The sequence below is a fragment of the Vombatus ursinus genome, unplaced genomic scaffold, assembly GCF_900497805.2.
Source record: "Vombatus ursinus unplaced genomic scaffold, bare-nosed wombat genome assembly UNPS02009205.1, whole genome shotgun sequence".
NCBI classification, from domain to species: domain Eukaryota; kingdom Metazoa; phylum Chordata; class Mammalia; order Diprotodontia; family Vombatidae; genus Vombatus; species Vombatus ursinus.
This window is the reverse complement of record NW_020948983.1, coordinates 63,184,500-63,205,726: the sequence shown is the minus strand read 5'-3', so window position 1 is coordinate 63,205,726 and position 21,227 is coordinate 63,184,500. Positions and strand designations below refer to the sequence as shown.

The 21,227-nt window shown below is 36.8% G+C and overlaps 1 protein-coding gene across 4 annotated transcripts in view; it reads right to left on the bottom strand.

Moving 5' to 3' along the window:
* THSD4 (thrombospondin type 1 domain containing 4) overlaps positions 1–21,227 on the bottom strand; it is an 865,877-nt gene that overhangs the window by 126,953 nt on the left and 717,697 nt on the right. For all 4 annotated transcript variants that reach the window (XM_027852227.1, XM_027852225.1, XM_027852228.1 and 1 more), the window contains one exon: positions 18,808–19,012. In XM_027852227.1, the coding sequence (XP_027708028.1) occupies positions 18,808–19,012 (205 nt within the window). The remainder of the gene's footprint in view (positions 1–18,807; positions 19,013–21,227) is intronic.

The following is a 21,227-nucleotide window of genomic DNA, read 5'->3' as shown; positions in this document are numbered from 1 at the left end:
ATCTCTGTTCCTCTCCTGGGTGTTTGGTGTTACAGCTATAAAGGGTATAGACAATGACTGTATGTAGGGCAGGTGGAAGTGTCAGGTTTGTTTTGGTAAGGATTGAATATTTCAGAGATCACAGAATAAGAACTGGAATGGACGGGACCTCAAAGGCCATCTAGTCCAATCTCCTCATTTTACAAAAAAAAAAAAATTAGGCCTACAGAATTGAAATGACTTGCCCAAGGTCACCCCAAGGTTACAAGCATCAGAGGTGGAATTTGAACACAGGTCCTTTGATTCCAAAGCCACAGTTCCTCCCACTGTACTGTAGTGCCTTTGAGTACATATGATACAGTGGGAATTTCCTTCACGTGTAAGACAGAATAGGTGTCCAAGGAGATCCCTTTCAACTCTTGAATTCTCCAATTCTATGATTGGAAAGCTGGGAGTGGAAAGGATGTAAAGTGCTTGATTTGGAGTTGGGAAGACCTGGGTTCAAATCCTGTTTATTAGCTATGTGACCAAGTGGCAAGATATTTCACCTCTCAGCCTCAATTTTCTCATCTACAAAATGGAGATGATAATTCCTAGAGTAAATGAGGCCATGCATTAGATGTATAAATAACTCAGCAAACAAATATCAATTACTATTGTTATTATTGTCATCAATCAGGCAGACCTGAGTTCAAATCCTGCCTCAGATATATACTTGCTGAGTGACACTGGGCAAGTCAGAATAACAATAGGAATAACAACTCTATCAAACAGAGTTATTGAAAGGATAAAATGAGATATTGGAAAAGTGCTTTGCAAACCTTAAAGCAGCAAATACTATCATCATAATTATTTTTATTATTATTCTCCCCTCATCTCTTAATTATACCAGCGAAGACTTCATTCATTTTGATGTATTTAGAGGAAGAGCTATGGATCTTTACTTCTGGAAGGAACCTGAAAAATCATTGACTTCAACCCTATCAGGCTGCAGATTGGTGAAGTGAGGCTCAGGGGGTCATGTGACTTGCCAAAAGGCATACAACTAATTGGTGCTACAGCTAGGCTTCTAGCCCTGTGCTGTTTCCTCCATACTATGTTGCTCTTTTCCTCTTCATGTTTCTGCTTTGACTATATTTCTATTGCTTGTTTATTTCCCTTATCTGTGATCATCATTAGTTGGTTCTTCAGCTCTGAACATCTATTCTACTCTTTAAAACCTTCCACTCCTCCCTTCTTTCTTTTGATAGTTTGTTTGAAGCTCCTTCTTAAAATGTCCCATCACACTCTGGGGGAACAGGGCTCCTCACCCCCTTGGACATCCCTTTTGTTATGTCTTCTGCCCAAACACGATTTGGCTTGGATTCACTTTTTTGGGCCCAATTTTCCAGCTCAAAGAAATTCATTTTTACTTACAATTTCATGGTTAGAAAAGACAGACTCTCATTTTTACCTCTGTTCTGTCAAACATCAATCTAGTCAATTTTAACAATTTTTTCTTCTTTTTTTAAAGTGTTTTTCAAAATAATTTGTATGCATGTCCAAATCAGAATCTTTTTTTTTAACCCCATGTTTTTACAAGCAGACTCGAAATAATTTTGCTTCTTTTATTACTTCCCCTGTTGCTTCTGGATCTGGACCCTCTACCTAATGGGAAACTGGAGTCTCCAGGTAAAAAGCAAACAAACAAATAAAACACACACACACACACACACACACACTCACACACACACACACACACACACACACACACACCTCCTTTTAAAATAAACATCACAGAATCCAAGATTTAGAAGGAACCTTGGTGATTGTCTAGGTCAACCTATGCCTGCTCAGCAGTCCTCTCTATAACATTCCCATTGTTCCACACAGAACCCACATATTTTTTCAACAGCCTCATTATTTTTTCGAGGCAAGTTGTCCATCCCCAGTGGCTCTCATTCAATTGGCAAAGCCCAAGTTCTGTTTATGGACCAAACATCATCTTTTCTGTATACAGCCTGACTTCTTATATCAAAGTTGAGCCTACTTACACTTGTTAAGAGTCCAGTGAAATACATCTGTTGCCTTCAGTTAATTAGCATGTATGTATGCATTTATTTATTTAGCACCTGGCACTCACTAACTATGTGGGTCTTGGGGAATTTAATTACTGTCAGGATCTTACTCTATGCCTTAATCAGAATGAGAAGGTTGGGACTAGATGATGTAAAAAGTTCTCTTCTAGAAAATAAGTTTTTATGATTCTATGTACTATGTGCCCAGTCTAGGAAAATCACGGTACGAGAGAGAGATGAGTTCAAATCCTGCTTCCGACACTTACTCCCTGTGTGACTTTAGCCAGGTCACATAACCTCAGTGTGCCCCGGTTTCCTCATCTGTAAAAGTGAGGGGGGTTGAATTAGATTGTCTCTGAAATCCTTTCAAACTCCAGATTTATGATCCAGTAATCACTCTTTCATTTATAATACTTGGGAGGGCTAAAACATAATCATTTACCCTCTAGGACTTCTTATAATTTCTGTGTTTTTATGTTAATGACATTAAACATTCCAAATTTCAGTTGCACTTGACCCACACATGTGTAATTAAATAGTCCTTCAAACTTTCCCTCCAATTTGTTCATTTTCTTTCTACCTTGGCTCCTGTTTCTTTTTCCTTTGTCTTTTCTGTTCTCAGGTTCTATGTACCACTGTTTTTAGGATACAGGTTCCATCTTTAATACATTTACTGCTCTGGTTGGTCTGGTCCTTCCTCTTTTTCCTTCTGTATTTAGAATGTGACTTTTTTCTTTGTGAGGAATGTAGCCTGCATCTTTTCCAAGTCTGGAGCTTCTTCCTGCTGTTTACCTTCTGTGCCGCCTTTTTCCCTCTTCCTGGGTACATGCTTTCTTCTGCCTCTCCCCAGATAAGGCGCAGTCCCTTTCTTTCGTGCTGTCCTATGCACTACACCACGCTACATGCTCTGACAAATCTCTTACAGTCACCTTGCTGCTATCCTTAGCACTTAGCACAGGGGTTGGTACATAGTAAGTGCTTACTAAGTGCTCTTTCATTCATTCTGTCTGTATGCCTGGTAGGCGGTTTAAGTAGGCAACCACCACACCATGGTTTATCACCATGGTAAAGTTTCTAGAAACCATGCCATGTGAAGATTGGGTGAATGACCTAGAGATGTTTAGCCTGGAGAAGAAACAAATGAGAGGACATAGTCATGTGCAAAAGGGATGAGATCTATTTCACTTAGCTCCGAAAATGCAGAACTAAGACCAATGGATGAAAATTATGATTTTCATCATTTAAATTTTGATTTAATATTAGGGAAATCTTATTCACAAAGTTAGTAGTTCTCCTTACAGCCCCTCCTCCAAGTTACTTTGTATTGACTTTATATATTTTGCGTTTCCTTTTCTCTGTAAATATTGCCCTTGGCCCATCTCTCTCTCTTCCACCCAACCAATGTAATATAAGTTTCTTAAGAGCAGGCGCTGTCTTATTTTTGCCTTTTTTATCTCTAGCGACTAACATAGTGCCCTGCATGTAGTAGGCACTTAATAAAGGCTTATTTAACTGAATTGAACAATTATATATATGTATATGTATGTGTATATATACACACATGTATGTATATATACATACATATGCTTATACATACATGTCTATGCCTACATACATATATATGTATATATGTGTATGTGTGTGTGTGTGTGTATATATATATTTAAAGTAGAATAGCCTGACTCTGGGGGTAGCAAGTTTTGTATTCATGGAGGTCTTCAAGCAGAAGCTAGAGGACTGACCAATTACTTGGGACCATTACAGTAGTTGAATTAGATGACCCCTAAAGAATCTTCTAAATCTGATAGTTAGAATTTATATGGTTCTTTAGGGTACTCGAAGCACTTTACATATATTATTATATTATTTGATCATCTCTACAACCCTGTGAGACAGGTGCTATTATTCACATTTTGTAGATGAGGAAACTGTGGTATCGGGAGGTTAAGTGACTTGCCCAGAGTCATACAGCTAGCAAGTACCTGCAAACTCAAGTCTCTCTGACTTAGGTCCAGCACCTTGTTCACTATGCCAACTAGCTCCCTCTATGACCCTAAATCATTATTCCATGCCTAGGTCACAAGCAAAATGATTTGAGACTTTGCTCATCATACCTAGCAAATGCTTGGGCTGTTTATAGGAATTATTAATTGGTTTTGTAGACAAGCGTATGCTGGTAGATGTTTAAAAACCAGATCACAAAAAAGTATGCATGACACACTTTTAAGTTTAATCTGCATTATTTATTTTTTCTCCAACACTTTTCTAAATCTAGACAATGGAGAAAATAACATACCAAGCCCAGATTTGTAATATATACTGATTTCCAAGGTGTAAACGCTCACAATGAAAGTTATCAATTGGCTTTCCTGAGAGCTACTGTGAGCTGCCTCCAGAACACCTCCTGTCCATCATTATCTTTACAAACCTAAGTCCGCTCAGTGATAGTAAATGTCATAATTTCTCTATATTCACTGTTATCTAATTGTCTCTAACCTTTTGCAACTAGCCTCTAGACCATAGGGAAGCTTTAAACATAGAATAATAGATCTAGAACTAGAAGAGGTTTTAGAGGTCATTTAATCCAACTTGCTAATCTTACAGATGAGGAAACTGAGGTCCATAGAACTTAGGTCACATCAAGGTCACATAGATAGTAAGTATCAAGGGTGGGATGTGAACCTAGGTTCTCTAATTTCACAGCCTTTCCATGATACCACATCAAGTGATTGAATACCTCTTCAACTGATGGTAAACTTTAAAATATAAGGTATAATAAATTATGAAATATATGTCAACAAATTTCATTAATGAGGAAAAGAGCAGGGAAATATGCCTTGAAACTTCAAGTGAAGGTCAGTCATGCCTCTAAGGCTTGAGTGTAAGTATTTCCATAGTTAGAAAATTTGACCTGACTATGAAATCAAACTAACATGATGATGTATTTGGTGAACCTCGTCATTATACAGCCTCAAGTAAATCATGTCACCATGGCTCTGTGCCTGAATCTCCTCTTCTAATAGGAATTATAATATTTGTACTACCAAGCTCATAGGACTACCATGAAGATCAAATACAATGAAGGGGGAATGCATTGTAATTATAAATTGCTATGTACATTTCAGTATTGTCATTTGGGGGCCACAGCACAAACGTTTTCCAGAATCATTGTCTCTTTCTCTCTCAATCCAAATATGCCTAGCATAGTGGTAATCATAATGAAAAATATACAAGGAGTACCAGACACCAAGAAGACTCCAATCTTGAAGAAGATTACCATCTTCCCAAGAAAGAAAATAGGAAGAACATTAATGTAAAAGCCTTGCAAACTACAATCTCTGTTATCTGACCTTTTAAATGCTGATCATTATCATTGTCCTTCTTAAAAACACTTCAAGGATAATGCATGCCCAAAGGGGAAAAGTTATTAGTACTTTATAGTTTATCAGTGAACTCCTAGATTCTACAAAGTGAAATGTTGGCCAATAGTGGCAAATATGAATAATCATTGCTGAGTATGTTTTTATGCCTGCCTTTTTTGACTTTATACTAAAAAGTTAAGCAACTGAATTGACAAAATTAACCAAAATCCAATATTTAATCTGGAATGGTCATTCTAACTACTCAGACTTCTGTTAATGTAATCAAGTTAAGCTTATAAACCTCTTTTAAAAAATAGGAACTTAAAAATATTCCTATGATTTATATATTATATATATATAATATATAAATATATATCATATATTTATGTATTATCATATATATAATATATAAATATATATCATATATTTATGTATTATGATATATATATATTTATATATATATATTTTTTATATAGCATGGTGTAGTACAGGAGTAGGGAACCTGCAGCCTCGAGGCTGCAGAAGTGGTTCGGATTCAGTCAAAGGCCTGCACTTGAGGACCTAGAGGGTCACATGGGACTTGGAGGCTGCAGGTTCCTCACCCTTGATGTAGTAGGTAAAGAGCTTGACTTGAAGTCAAGAAGACTTGGGATTCAATCACACCTCAGACACAGAACTATGGTCAAGTTACACAACATCTCTGAGGTTCAATTTCCTTATCTGTCAAATTGAGATAAAAATGGTACCTGCCAAATAGGGCACAAAACAAATGAGATAACAATTTTAAAGTGCCTTGCAAACCTTAATAGCTAATATTCATAATAACAGCTAACTTTTATATAGTGCTTACTATGTGCCAGGCACTTCACAATTATTATCTCATTTGACCCTCACAACAATCCTGTCAGGTAGATGCTATTATTATCCCTATCTGACAAACGAGGAAACTGAAGCAAAACGGATGTTAAGGGACGTGCCCAGGGTCACACAGCTAGTAAACGTCTGAGGCCATATTTGAATTCATGTCTTCCTGACTGCAGGCCTTGTGCTCTGTCCATAGTACCACCTAGCTACCTCTAAGTGATAAAGACATTGTTGTGGTGGTTGTTATCAGCATTACTCCTTTGCCCAAGTCATACTCTAATGTCTCACTGAGATATAGAGGAAACCTGGGGTTCATTCTGGTGGAACAAAAGCTGGCAAATTCTACTAATTTGAAAAGTATAGGACCCACCAAGAGTTGTCTGAGGACTAGCCTAGCTAAATTCACGCGGGCTCTTAAACAGAAGGTTGGCCACGTCAATTCATCAATAGCACTCTGTTGAGAAGTAGAGGGGTAGCAATCTATGCCAATGGAGGGAATACCCATACTGCTGAAATCATAGAGATGCAGAAGAACAGATTCTAATGCAATGCTAAAATAACCAAGGCACACTCAAGTTCACTACTGATACCATTACAAAAGGCTCCTTAAAGGAATAAGCAATGACTTAAATAACTAGACAGAGATATAAGTACTTGAGATTGAGCTGGGCCAAAATGATAAAAATAATATAACCTAACTTAATTTACAGATTTAGTTATATAACAATCAGGCCGCTGAGGAATACTTTACAGAGATGGGCAAAATAATAAAAAAAAATCATTTGGAGGGACTCAGGGGAAATAGTGAATGAAAGTAGGAATGAATATACAATATAGCACTTCTAGACATCAGATCATACTCTAAAGCAGCAATCATTGGCATTAGTTTAAAAAAAGGCAGAAAAAATAGATCAGAAGAACGCACTAGAAAAGGAAGAATCAGAAAGAATTGTACCCAATTACCTGGTGTTTTATAAACCTAAGAACATACATTAACGCAGGAAGAAATTCTTATTTGGAAAGAAAGTCTAGAGAAAAGTAAAAAAGCAAAAATTAGGCAGTTCAGCAGAAATTAGGTTTACATCATATATCTCAATAAAATAAAAAATGGGTACGTGATCTGAACTTTAATGTTCATACTATTAAAAAAAATTAGAAGAAAATTTGATCTAGTACCTTTCATAGTTGTGGCTAGGAGGTGAATTATCATCCAAACAAGGAAGAGAAATTTAGACTTTATCTTTACAAAATATAAAATAGGTAATTTAGATTACATGAACTGAAAAGTTTTATATGAACAAAGTAATACAACTAGGATGAGAAGGGAAATTATGGGGAAATAATCTTTATATCAGGTATCTCTAAGAGTTTGCTATCTTATGTATCTAAAATATTATGGGCAAATATCAAAAATATTTGACTAAAAGCTATTCTTCAATAGGTAAAGATTCAATAGGTAAAGAATTCTCAAAAGAATTGAAAACTATTCAGAATAATGTGAAACACTGTTCTAAATCATTAATAAGAGAAATGCAAATCAAACAACTCTGAGGTTTCACCTCACATGAAGCATATTGGCAAAGATTAGAATAAGTTTTGGAAGGGCTATGGGAAAGATAGGCACACTAATTCATTGGTAGAGATGTAAATTGGTCCAACCATTCTAGAAAGTATTTTAGAATTTAGATACAGGATTAAAGCATCCATACTTTTTAAAAACCTATAGATCCCTCTACTAGTTATATACCCCACAGAGTTCAATGGTAAAAACAAAGGTGCTTCATATGCCAAAATATTTATAGCAGCCTCTTTTTTTTGTAATAGCAATGAACTAGAAACAGAATTGAAACTCATCAAATGGGGAATCACTAAACAAACTGTGTTACATAAATGTCATGGAACATCACTGTGCTACAAATAAAATTAATATGATGGTTGCAGAGAAGCATGGGAAGAATTATAAGAACTGTTATATTGTGAAGCAAGCAGAAGCAGGAAAGCAATATTTAAAATAGCTACAGAAATATAAATAGAAAGAATAACAACAAAATAATTGAAACCGAATGCTGCATATCACGCCCAAGCTTGTCTGGACCAGGGTGGCAAATTCTCAGTGTTGAACTCTCTCTATCAATGAAAATTAACAACTTGTTTAGAATCTTGGAGAATTACCTGGAGTCACTGAAAAGTTAAGTGATTTGATTGATCATGGTTCAAAAGCTTATACAAATGTGTCTGAGACAGGACTTGAACCTAGACCTTCCTGCCCCTAATGATGGCTCTCTAACTATATGCCATGCTGCCTCTCATTTGTCCATAGTCTAGCTTTGCACTTTCTAAAGTAAACAGTCATCTCCCATACTCTGTCACCTTTCCTTCCTTGCCCCCCACAAATGTGTATTTTCTTTTACATCTTTGCTGAATAACACTAATTCTTACTTCTTCCTAATAGAAATTCTTATCACCCTTGGCTTCTAGAACACTATATTATCCTTGGTTCTATGATATCCTCAATTATTTCTTCTATTTTTCTTTTGATATGTTCTCTTCTTTCTCCTTTCTCCTAGCTCTAAGTATTCTAGTTCTCATTTATTTGGTCTACTGTTCTGTCTCTATACTCTCAATTCTTGTGGATTCAACTGTCATTACTTGGCTAATAATCCTTAATTCTCTGGTCTAATATTCCTACCCACATTTCATGGTGTTTACTTAAGTTATCTACCAGAAATAGGAACATAGAAGAGGAATACAGAAGAGTGAACAAAAGGGGTAGGAGAGCATCAATAAGTTCATCGGTCACAATGGGAATTGCAGTTACTCAAGCTGACATAGTTGAGTGGCAAAAAGCAAAGTGCCAAATAAAAGAGCAGTTTCTTGATAGGCAGAGGAATTCTTGCACCAAGACTTTTAGAACGATAAAAAAAGTTCCTGGACAACATCCAGTTCACATTTTCTATGAAACAGCCTAACTTTTACACTTTGGTACCTAAATTTCAACATGTCCGAAAAGAATTCATTAACTTCCCTTCTAAATAAAGTTTACCCTTTCAATTTTCTTGTCTTGGTTAATGGAATTACTATATTTCCAGGCTGGAAGACTTGAATTCACCTTTGATTCATCCCCCTCTATCCCTCTTTCATGTTTTACCAAATCTCCTACATTAAATTCGTCTTATGAAACATTCTTCATATAGTTTCCTTCCTCTATTTGTCCAGGCTAAGATTCTACTCAACCTTAATCATTTTTTTTTATGAAACCCAACCTAGATAGATTATGAAACTACAGATACCTCGTATTTCTGTTTGCTCTTTTCTTATATTTTTATTATTATATGTTATATTATGTTGATTTGTTTATATCTTATCTTTCCTAATAGATTATGTGTTCCTTGAGGACAGAGATTATGTCATTGTGCCTTTTTCAGTTCATAGTAGTTCTTAGTAAATACTTGTATTGAATTGTTGAATTACAACAGCTTCCTACTTTCTCTCCTTGATTCAAGTCTTGCTACACTCCAATCTATACTGCTATCAGACTAATCTTCCATAAACACTGCTTTCCTCCAGCTGCTCTTTTCTCAAATATCTTCAATGACTCACTTTTCAATTATCCCATCAAGTCAGCATCCCCTTGTCTGGCTTTCAAGGCACTCCATTATCTAGACCCATTATGTGCCCAATCCTGCTTTCCATTGCTCCCCAGTGCCCCAACCCAGCTCTAGTCAGGCCAGCCTTCTCACATTTCTTCGAGCAAATCAAACTTATTTCCACTTTTATGTCTTTATTCACAGTATTCCTCCTACAAGGAACCCCTTTGCCTGTCCAAATCCTACCCAGTCTTTAAGACACAGCTCCATGCCTCCTCCAGGCTACTACAGTGTTTTTGTTTTTGTTTTTTTTAGCCTGAATATACTGTCTTATGTCATGTATCATTGTTTCATGCATATTAATACTGTCTCCTTAAATAGGATTTTAATTTCTATGAAAGCAGGAACATTTTATATGTCTTTGTGTCTCCCATAGCCCCAGAACACATAACCACTTGTTAATTTCCTGATTAATTGATTGATTCTCCCAGATAAAGTTAGAACACAAGAAGATTGAGAACTCTGTGAGAAATTACAGCGATTTTAAAATACAGTTTGATTAGAAGCCTCAGAAGCTAGATGTGGTTCTTAAATTGGAAACTATCTATTAAAGCAATCCTGGTTTTAATTAAAACTTCAATTGCTTCTGTATTTTTTTAAGTAGGATAAACCAAGATGAACTCAGATCAAAATGGAAACAAACTACAATTTCTATAAGTTGAAAGCACAAGGTTAGACATCAAAAACACTCATTACTTACTGGGAAACTGGAGAAACTATTGGGGTAAGCTTTCTAACATGAGATCTTGGCAAAATTGCATTTGAGTTAAATTCTTGTATGTCTATTCTTGTTCTCTGGGATAACTGGGAAGGTGATAAAACCTACAAACTGCATGTAGTATAAGCTAAGTGGCTCAGTGCCTTGAGTGCTGGGCCTGGAGTCAGGAAGACTCATCTTCCTGAATGTAACCTGTACTACCTGTGTGACCATCAGCAAATCATTTAACCCTCTTTGCCTCATCTGTAAAATGAGCTGGAGAAGGAAATGGCAAACCACTCCAGTATCTTTGCCAAGAAAACTCCAAATGGGTTCATCAAGAGTTGGATACAACTGAACAACAACTCATACTTAAAGTAAAATGTTTTCTTGTCTTGGGATAATACCTTAACTGAGACAAGCAGGAAATGACTAAGATGATAGATCCTGAATATTGGAAAGATACCCCTAGCTGGAATGACATAATGTGATTTTATTAAACATCTATAAGTGTGCTTGCGTCTCCCTGTACCAGGCAGCACACCTTTCTGTGACCTCTTGGATTGAGGAAATGGAAATAAGTTTGTTTTTTTTAGAGACACTCATGGTATCTCTAGACTTAGTATAATGACTGGTTACCTTGGTTTGCATTTTCAACTTCAGTCTTCATTAAACTTAGAATGTCCAGCTTACCAACAATTCTTCCACAATAATAACTCTTATGACCAAGGACATCCAACAAGTTGGCACCTGCACTATTTTTTATTAAAACTTCCAGTGCATTCTTATAACCATAATCACAACCTAACACAAGTGAAGGCCTGAGGAAATAATAGGAGAAGAGACAACCACAAATAACCAATAGCTGTAAGAAAATATTTCACAAAATTCAAGGTCAATGGAAGATGGCAACCTCTCTATGACTTAACAGATAAGTCCTCCAGACTTTTCTTTTTGCCTGATGGGATTTGATTAGTTCCCTAGGGACTCAGAATGTAGTTCTAACAGAAGTTCTGATAATTTTTTTTGATAAGCATTCAGTTTAACTGTGCTTTAAATATACATCCTGGAAGGAAAAAAAAAAAAAGAAATAGCTCCTTTAAGACAAGTCTAGCCGAAACCAGGTTCTGAAATTACTGGAAGCCAGATAAGGTAGTTAATAGGTAATTTTAAGAAATTTGATGCAAATTAACTTTTATATAAACACTGATTTCAAAGGGCAAAGAATTAAGAAGAATAGCATATATAGAGTAAAAATCTTCCGGCTAGAAAAAGGCCATTACAGAGAAAAGAGATGCTGATCATGCACATTGTAACCTCTCTCTTCTAGCTGAAATGGCGCTACATGAAAAACTGCCAGAAAGACAACAACAATTCTTTCTGTGCAAAGAAAATGAGAAAGAAGCAATGATAAGTAAGGTCAAGACTAAATGGGAAGTGTTCAAAGGAAAATTAATGGCTTCTCAGTGAAATTTTAAAAGCAGGTAGTTAAGCTCTTTTGATGCCAACAATGATCTGAAGTCCACCAAAATTACAGAGCTGGAGTCATACATAACACTAAAAAGGCTTCCAAATCTCAGGAAAGATTTAGGGCAAATTCAAGATTTTAAAAAATCTTTGATAGGGAAAGTTAGGTTAGAATTAAGCAGTGATTTCTAAAAATTGAAGTTGAATATGACAGATACCTAACAGTACTTGGGGGTTTTTATTTCCTTAAATCAAACTCTAAATTGTGTATCCTTTTGTCAAAGAATTGTAATTAGACATTAACTAACATCTCTGCTTATTATTTTATTAAAGGTATTTTATGGAAAAAGCAAAAATGATATATCACTATACCAATTTAAATATACCCAATTGAACCTGATCTCAGAAGCTAAGTTAGGTTGGGCCTGGTAACTATTTAAATTGGAAAAGCATAAATCAGTACTGAAATTCATGGGCTACCTGATCTTTGATTCACTTATCTATGTCTGAGTCACTTGGTCCACGAGGCCAAAGGCAGGCATTATCCTCTTAATTGTAGGTGTACTGCCTATAAGGAAATAGACTGAAATACTTTCCTTATAAATGCATCTCAGAAGTGGTGACACACATCAAAGGCATGACAGGTAAAATGGGACACATTTAACTTAGTAACTCAACCTAAGCCTCTTAGATAAAGATGCTATTGTACTTCTTGTAGGCTTCACTGGTTCAGTGGGTTCCCTGCCCCTGTTCCTTGGCTGCTAATGATTGTAATTATCATATCTGGGTCAAAAAGTGACTTTTGAGCCTTTGTTTTTGCCTCAAGATCTTAGACAGGCAGCCTTTGAATATGCATCTAGTCTTCTTAGTATAGTTCCTCCCTGGCTTCTGCCTGTAACTTGTTGATTCACAGCAGGGCTGGTCATTGTAGTATTGGGGTCACTCTGAGACTGATAATTGGTATGCTAACCTATTCTGATAAAGTCTATCTACCTGAGTAAAATAGGTGTGCATGCATGCAAAACAGAGTGACAAAGATATACTGTCTTCAAATGCATCTTTTAACTTCAAGAATGGCTATCTCCCTATTGACTTCACAAGTATCTGGTTCATTTTTTCTTTTGTTCCTACTGATTTGACAAATGGTTATTAGTGGGGTTTTTTTTTTGGAGGAGGTGGGCAAATTAGGGGGAAATCCAAACCTGTAAGCTTCCTAAAGGCAGGGTCTGTTTCATTTTTTCATCTTTGACCCCCTAGAACACATGGTTATCATTCAATAGGAACCTAATACATGCTTGTCAAATTGAACAGAATTGGAGTAGAGAATTCTTGGTAAAAGATAACTCATGTTCTGCAATTTATAGTTTTAGAAAGTTGCCTGAAGGCACTGAGAAGTAGTCAAAGTCAGTATGGGGCAAAAGTGTGACTTGAATCCACATTTCTAATCGAGAGTCCAGTGCTCTATCGATTCTAACAGTGGTTCTCAGTGCATATGCTGGGCCATACTAGACAAGGTGTCCTATGAACTGTGTGGAACTCCTAGTCCTAAATTGTATGGAACTACAATTACATGTGCACAGGAGAATCACCTAGTTCACTTGTGATTTCCCAACTGAAAAGATTGACATTTTGTCCTGAGCAAAAAGAAATCTTTGTGTATCACTGCATTATACCATGTTGCTTCTCCAGAGATAATCTTACTCCATTAGCACTGATAACTAAAATAAGCAAATTATTGTTCAGCTTTCAAAAATCTCCTTCCCCACTCTAATCAAAATAAATTACTGTTCTAAAAGAGATCATGTCTACACTTCACAAAAATAAAATGTATCTCGACCTGAGGTATGAAGAAAGGCAAATAGCTATACCAAGAAGCAAGAATGAACATTTTATAGGGGACAAAAATGATTAGACCAAGCTCTCCTGACTACTGACTTAAATTGTGTTTGATTTAAATTCAATCCATGTTGTCAAATACAATTGCTGTAATATTACTAAACCTACCTAAGGAAAAAAGACAGTCAGTAATACTATCGGAAGGTCATTGAGATTTGATTCAACTTCATTTCTGAGGAGGTACATTTTAACAGGAAGAAACATGTGCTAATCTTGCAATTGCTTTTCAGATAAACTTTCATTACAGCAAGGGCTATTTTACCTATGGATGTAAACAGCTAGCCAATCTTCTAGCAAAATTGCTGTGAAAATATTGCATTTTCTCCAACATTTCCAGCTGGCTGAAACCAGACTGCCAATCACAAAATCATAGATTTGGAGATAGAGGGGACCTTAAGAGTCATCCAGGCCACTACTCCTAATTTTGCAGATGTGGAAACAGAGGCCTAGAGAAGTTGAATGTCTTGGGTTGTCTTTTTTTTAACATGATTTTTTTTAAAATTGACAAGCATTGATTTTCTCTCCCTCTACCCACTTTCCACCCCTATTGGGAAAAAGAACAACAACAAAGAAAAAAAAAACCTTGTAACAAATATGCATAATCAACCTAACAAGTTCCCACAGACTTGTGCAATCCTTGTTTCCCTTTCATTTATACCACGTTTCTACCCAACTTTGTAAACATCTCAGTAGTTTCTGGTCATCAGATTTCAAGCTAGCCCTTAAAGATTTTCTAATCCAGACCTCTCATGTCACTGTATTTAGAAAGGATCATAGATTTAGAGGTAGAATGGAAATTTTATTTAATTTTGTGGAAACTGAGACCCAGAGAAGGAAATTGACCTGCTCAAGGCTACCAGTGTATTTGAGTAATTAGAATCCACTTCTCTGATTTAATATCCAGGTTTTTCTGCAGCATCACACTGTCTCCCCATAGTCAAAAATGTGGTAGCTCACCTCAGAAGCTGAAATGATAACTGACCAATCTCACAGGCCATCAAAGGGAGAAAGTGAAACATTTATTATACCCTCATATAATATCCAGGAAAATGATACCCTGCCTGTAACACTTGGAAATCAATGAAGCCAGGTCTCATTCTGGACTAACTCTTAGAGGTCTACAATAGCCATGTAGACACAAAGCTGATTCTGATGGACTCCCAGGAGGCCAAGGAAGTTGTGAGTGGATTTTCTAAGACCCTTAGAATATAATGGAAATCCTACCTTGGGAGCCATAGGAAGTCTTTCAGGTCACCAATTTAGTTTTTAGTCTATTTTTCCTGATGGGAATCATTCTCCATAGTGGGAACGAACAAGGGACCAAATTAGCTTTCTTAGTAATATGTGTGACAACTCTGAAATCCACAGGACTTTACAGAATTAAAAGTAAACATCTTGAAACTGATAAAGGGGAGTTGGATGAAGCATTTCCCTCACTGACATTTCAAGACTCAGGAAAAAGTAGCAACAGTCCTACAGAGACATTTGTAGGAAAAACAAAACAGAACAATAATTTAAAGTGGTGGTGGAGGAGACAGGAAAGTTGTTTCTTTGGGATATACCTTGTAACAAGGGTCACTCCAGATGGATACCTCATAATATTAATTCTGGCTTCAAACAACAACCTCAGAAGTTGATGAAAGGGCAGAGTCAACCTTTCTTGCCAAGGAAATGTTACCAAAAAACAAACACAAAGCAACCAAGAGGTTGCATAATTTGGTGGAATTTTTGTATACAATTACACTCCATTTATTTTCTACCTCAGGAGATGGGATGTTTATAAATATTTGATCACTTATCATTACACACATTCTGGAGGTTTATGGAAGGGTTTTAAAAAAAATGAAAAAAACTACTTTCTTTCATCAGTTATCACATTCAAACCAGGAAAAATAGACCAAAGACTAAATTGGTGACCTGAAAGTTAGCCAAAATAAGTTGAACCCACCATTTTAATTTGACCATTTGTTCCTCATGTGTACATGGGAGAGTTTCCATCCCCTTAGTATAAGAAAGTGAGATCTTCTCTGGTTCCATGTCTACGTGGTGTAGATTACAGATTTAGAGTCAGAAGACAACTTAGAGGTTATCTAGTGCAACCTCATCATTTTACAGGGGAAAGAAAGTGAAGCACAGACAAAGTTGTTAGGTGACTTGCCCAAAGTCACACACACAGTAAGTATCAGAGTTAGGATTTGAACCTAGATCTTTCTGACTTCACGTTTAGTGCTCTATCCACATTGTCTCTCAAAGACTACAGAAAATGGCTTGGTATTAAATATCTATGGTCCCCTGGCACCTAGAGATGCAGCATTTCTGACTCTCAAGTTGTTGCTGGGCCTCAGTTTCCTTTGGGTGTCAACTGAGCTTTTGGAGGTCTCACTTAGACACTCAGTAGGATCAAAGACCACATGAACATTTTATCACAAAAATCACAGAATATTGGAGTTGGAAGGTATGCTAGATTTGTTGTTATAGTTGTTCAGTCATTTCAGTCATGTCCAACTCTTTACGACCCCATTTTGGGGTTTTCTTAGGAGATGCTAGAGTGGTTTCACCATTCCCTTCCCCAGTCCATTTTATCAATGAGGAAACTGAAGCAAACAGGGTTAAGTGATTTGACCAGGCTCACCCAGCTAGTAAGTGAATGAGGCTGGATTTGAATTCAGAAAGATGAGTCTTTATGATTGTAAGCCCAGCGCTCTATCCACTGTGCCACCTAGCTGCTTCAACTCCCTAAGCTAATAGATAGGAACGCTGAGGGGTATAGATTTGCTCAGTCATATAACTAGCAAGTATCAGAGCCAGATTGGCCATTTTCTAAGCTCCCAAAGCAGCTTTTTAAGCCTCCTCTGGAGGAAAAGACTGTGTCAAGAAGAAGGAACTATGGACTCTGTGGACAAACTATCCTGATAGATGAGACCATATTCTGTCTCATTAGATTCAGGCTAACCATGATCATTTACCCTAGTTATCTTCTGAACTACTACCACACATACTATCAGTCGGCCAATAAGCACCTATTACGTGCCAAGCACTGTGCTAAGAGCTGGCGATAAAAATAAGAAAAAGAAACACAGTCCTTGCCCTCAAGGAGCTTACAATCTAATGGATAAAAACAATACACAAAAGGAATCTGAAAAGTAGGGGGATAAAGACACTATGGGTTACCTGTTCATGATGTTTGTAGAATCAAAACCAGTCAAAGCTGCTGATAGAAAATAGAGAGCTACCTGGAAAAATCTAAGCCTTCTGTAAAGGAAGGCTTTGGGAGAAATTTACTGCTCCTCTCTCCCATTAGAGGAGGTAAAGAAGTAACTGAGGATCCTGAGAAAGTATTGAGTATTAAAAGTTTAGTCAATCTGAATGATGATGGGATTTTTGGTGATGGGCGTATTTTGGGGGAGGAATGATGTTTGTGGAATTGAAACCAAGCAGAACCATTAATGGAAAATAAAGAGTGCTTTCCACACTCTCTCTTTCCACCACCTCAGGTCTACCTTTTGCTCTAGCCATCATAAAAACAAAACTATCATTGCTTTTGAAAATGGGCATGTCAATTTAATGCCCTATAACTTTTACTCATCAGCCACTGGTTTCCCAGAATAAAATACCTTTCCTTGACCACTATTCCACTACATATTTTGTTTCCCCCTGTTAGACTATAAGTTTCTTGAGGACAAAGCTGTCTTGCTTTTGTACTTTTATATCCAGCACTTCACACAGAGTTTGGCACATAAATATTTAATAAATACTTTTTCATTCAGCCATTACTTCCTTTATTTATTAATTCAGTCAAATCTTCTAATTTCTAACCACTGCTCTTTCTATTATGTCTTGTTCAGATAAGTACTTTTAAATAATATGAAATATACTGGATGAGGGTACAAAGCTAACTGATTAATGAGAGAAATGTTACAATTTTATTTATGAAAATTAGAACACATTCCTTGATTGCGTTAGAATCTAGGATGAGAGGATGAATAAGTAAATGAGCTAGTAGCAAAAAAAGAAAAAGAAAAAGAGATGGGTGATAACCACAATGAGGCTATGTGTAAGCATTGTCAGTAGTTGTAGGACATTGCTTGAGAGTTGTTGCATTTCATAATTTATGTATAAGTCCCCATACATAGTTAATCAACCTAAATACTTTCCATTATGGGTTGGTTTGCTTTGTTTGCATTCAAACTCTTTAGTCCATGTGCCCTGAAGTATTAGGCAAGGATCTCATCTGTAGGTAATTTTGTGAGCATATACTCTCAACATCTGAGGTATTTCCCAAACCTGCTCTACAGTGGTTTTGTTGACTTCTGCCTAAAGACTTGATGTCATAGGCAGCCAAAGCAGAAATAGGAAGAAAAAAAAATCAATCCATCTTCCAGAGCCCAAGGAAATGAAGGAAAAGATCATTAGCTATTCTCCCCCAAATCCCAAACCATCAGACTAGAAGTTTCCTTAGTTATTCAGTCTCCCTTACTTACTCAGGGTGGGGAAATGATTTATGCAGATATTCAATTCCTTAACTATGTCTCTCAAAACAAAGGAGGGCTGGTTTAAATATATCGATGTTTCACATATGCTTGCTACATGAGGTTTTTTTTTTTTTTTAAACATCATCCATCCAAGGGGAGAATTTAAGATGGAGATGCTAAGTGGTAGCTCTTAAGTTACTGCTTGCTGCCCAGAGAGACAAAAATATACATTCAAAATTGAGACAGATGAGTGTGTTCTTATGACTCCTTTGAATGCTACTATATACTTCTTGTGCTTCTTGGATGGGTACACCATTAGGCAATAGATCATCTCCCCGGGAGGAAGAAAAAAAAGAATAAACTTACCCAAATAATTGTTGCTTTTGTACATCTCAGTGATGTTAATTTTTGTGGCTCCTTGTGGGATTTCAACAACACGGTGATAGCCCAGGCTGGTGAGGGTGTGCTTAAACACTCCTGACACAATCTGACAGCCTGTGTTGTCTCCTCCACAGATACCACATTTATCTACGACCTTGTCAGAGCCTAGGTAGTCATCACAGCCAATAGTCTGCAAAGAGGAAGGAAAAGAAGGACGTTTGTAGTTATCATATACACTTTCCCACAATATCAAGTTCATTCATTGACGGAGGGGGAAAGGAGATCATGGGGCTTGAAAGACACAATGAATTAAAAAGTTCTCAACGGCAGCTAAATCTCAATGCCCCTTTATCTCCATCACTCTCTCGATCCATTCAACATCCCCAGTGGCAATCTGTCTCATGCTTCTTTTTATTCCTCCTCACCACAGGTCCCCATAAGACCAGATATGAGGGCAGGGAAGAGTGGGGACTTGAGTGATTTTGAAATTTCAATGAAAACAATCCCTTTGGAACTAACATTTAACATACGAACATTATGTGTGTGTGTGTGTATACACACATATTATACTTATATATATATGTATATATATATATGAGTATACACATATATACTCAAATAGTTTGTATTAAAGAGGACACAATGAGAAGACATTCACAAGGGATGGGTCTACTTGTTCAAGGAATTAAGGTCAATAAGTGTTTGAGGTTTGAATTACTCTGGCAACTATGTCTCTGCAGAGCTGATCTTCTTATATCCACACCAGCCCACACCAAAGGCTTGATGTCACTTTTCTAGATGCCAGAGGGTAAAGAAAAAGCATAGCAACAGAAGATGTAGGGCTCAAAGGAACATAAGGGGTCACCTAACCTGATTTGTATTTTACAAACAAGGATGCTGAGATGGAGACAAAGTGACTTGTCTAGGGCCACACCTATAGTAAGTGGAAAAAGTGAGGTTCAGAGTCAAAACTAGCAATTTATGTACTCCTGGTAAATGGCATGAATCATGAAGTCAAAGTTGGGCCAAGGGGTAGGTCACCTAACGTGTGTGAGATTGGCAACCTGGGAAGCTGCCCCTGGAGCTTTCTATTTTAACTACTCACCATGGATAAGTAGGTGATAAGCTCTGGTTCCTAAACTGCAGAAGGATCAGTGGGGTTGTCAGCACCCTCTAAGTTTTAGTTCCCTGGAAGACAGCCCTGATCACTTCACAGTAGTTGTTATTCAGGCTAGGATTAGAACCCAGGTAACCTGATTCCAAATCTTCTTTCTACTGCAGCAAAATGCCTTCAGGTCCTTGAATAAATCTATAGACTAAAGTCAGTTTCTGAATAGCAAAGAGTTGTCTGCCCTAAATAATTGAGTCTGTACTGACTTATAATTAGCACTTAAGAAGAATCATGAAACTTCCTGCATCTCTTTCCTAATGAAATTTTGAACCACTAATTCTAGCAAAAAGATAATTTTTTTTCTTTTCTCTATCCTTCACATACTTCTTGCTTTTCATGTAATTCTGAAGCCAAAAATAACCCCACACCAAAAACATTAAACTCTGGAATCAGAACTCAGTGACCTTTGTTCAAATCAATCATTTTTCAGGAGTTGGCCCAATACCATATAAACTACTCTCTTATTCAAAGTCTGAGAACATTCTCAAATCAAATTTCAGCAGCAATGCACTCAGCAAACTAACTTGAGTTCTCTGATTCCCTTAAACAATGGAGGGTCTCTATGTTAAGAGTTTCAGGTGTCAGAGACCAAAAATCAAGCTGCATCATGCAGAAAGGCATCCAGTGTTTATTCCATGCCTAATGTTTAATTTCTTTTTATACGCACAACACATCTATCTTATTGCTTCCACATTTGTGAACGGACATTTGTCCGCTAGTGATAACTAGGATAGCTCTCCTAGCAATCTCTCTGTAAAACATTATTTTTTGACAGAAATAGAAACACCACCATTCCATACCAATATGTTCATCCCACATCCACTTTTTCTTCTAAAATAACACATTTACTTGTGTATTTTCCCTTCTCTCAAAAATTTCTCCCCTGCTCCATGCACATTTTGAGAAGGCAAGCAATTGACATTTTCTATAAATAATTGTCAACCTTCATGCTTTTCTTTTCTCTTTAAGCATGCATTGCTTTTTAAGATTTGCTAAGCAATTCACACAGATTATTTCATTTCAGATTCACAACAGCCCCACAAAGAACTGCAGGCAGTATTTTCTACATTTTACAGTGGAGGAAACTGAGGCTGGAAGAGGTCCAACGACTTGTCCAGGGGTCATCTAGTCAGTAAGAGTCAGACACAGGATTGGAATCCAGGTCTTCCTGACTCCAAGTCCTAACTACTATGTCATGCTATCTCAGAATCCAACAAAAGAATAAATCTAACAC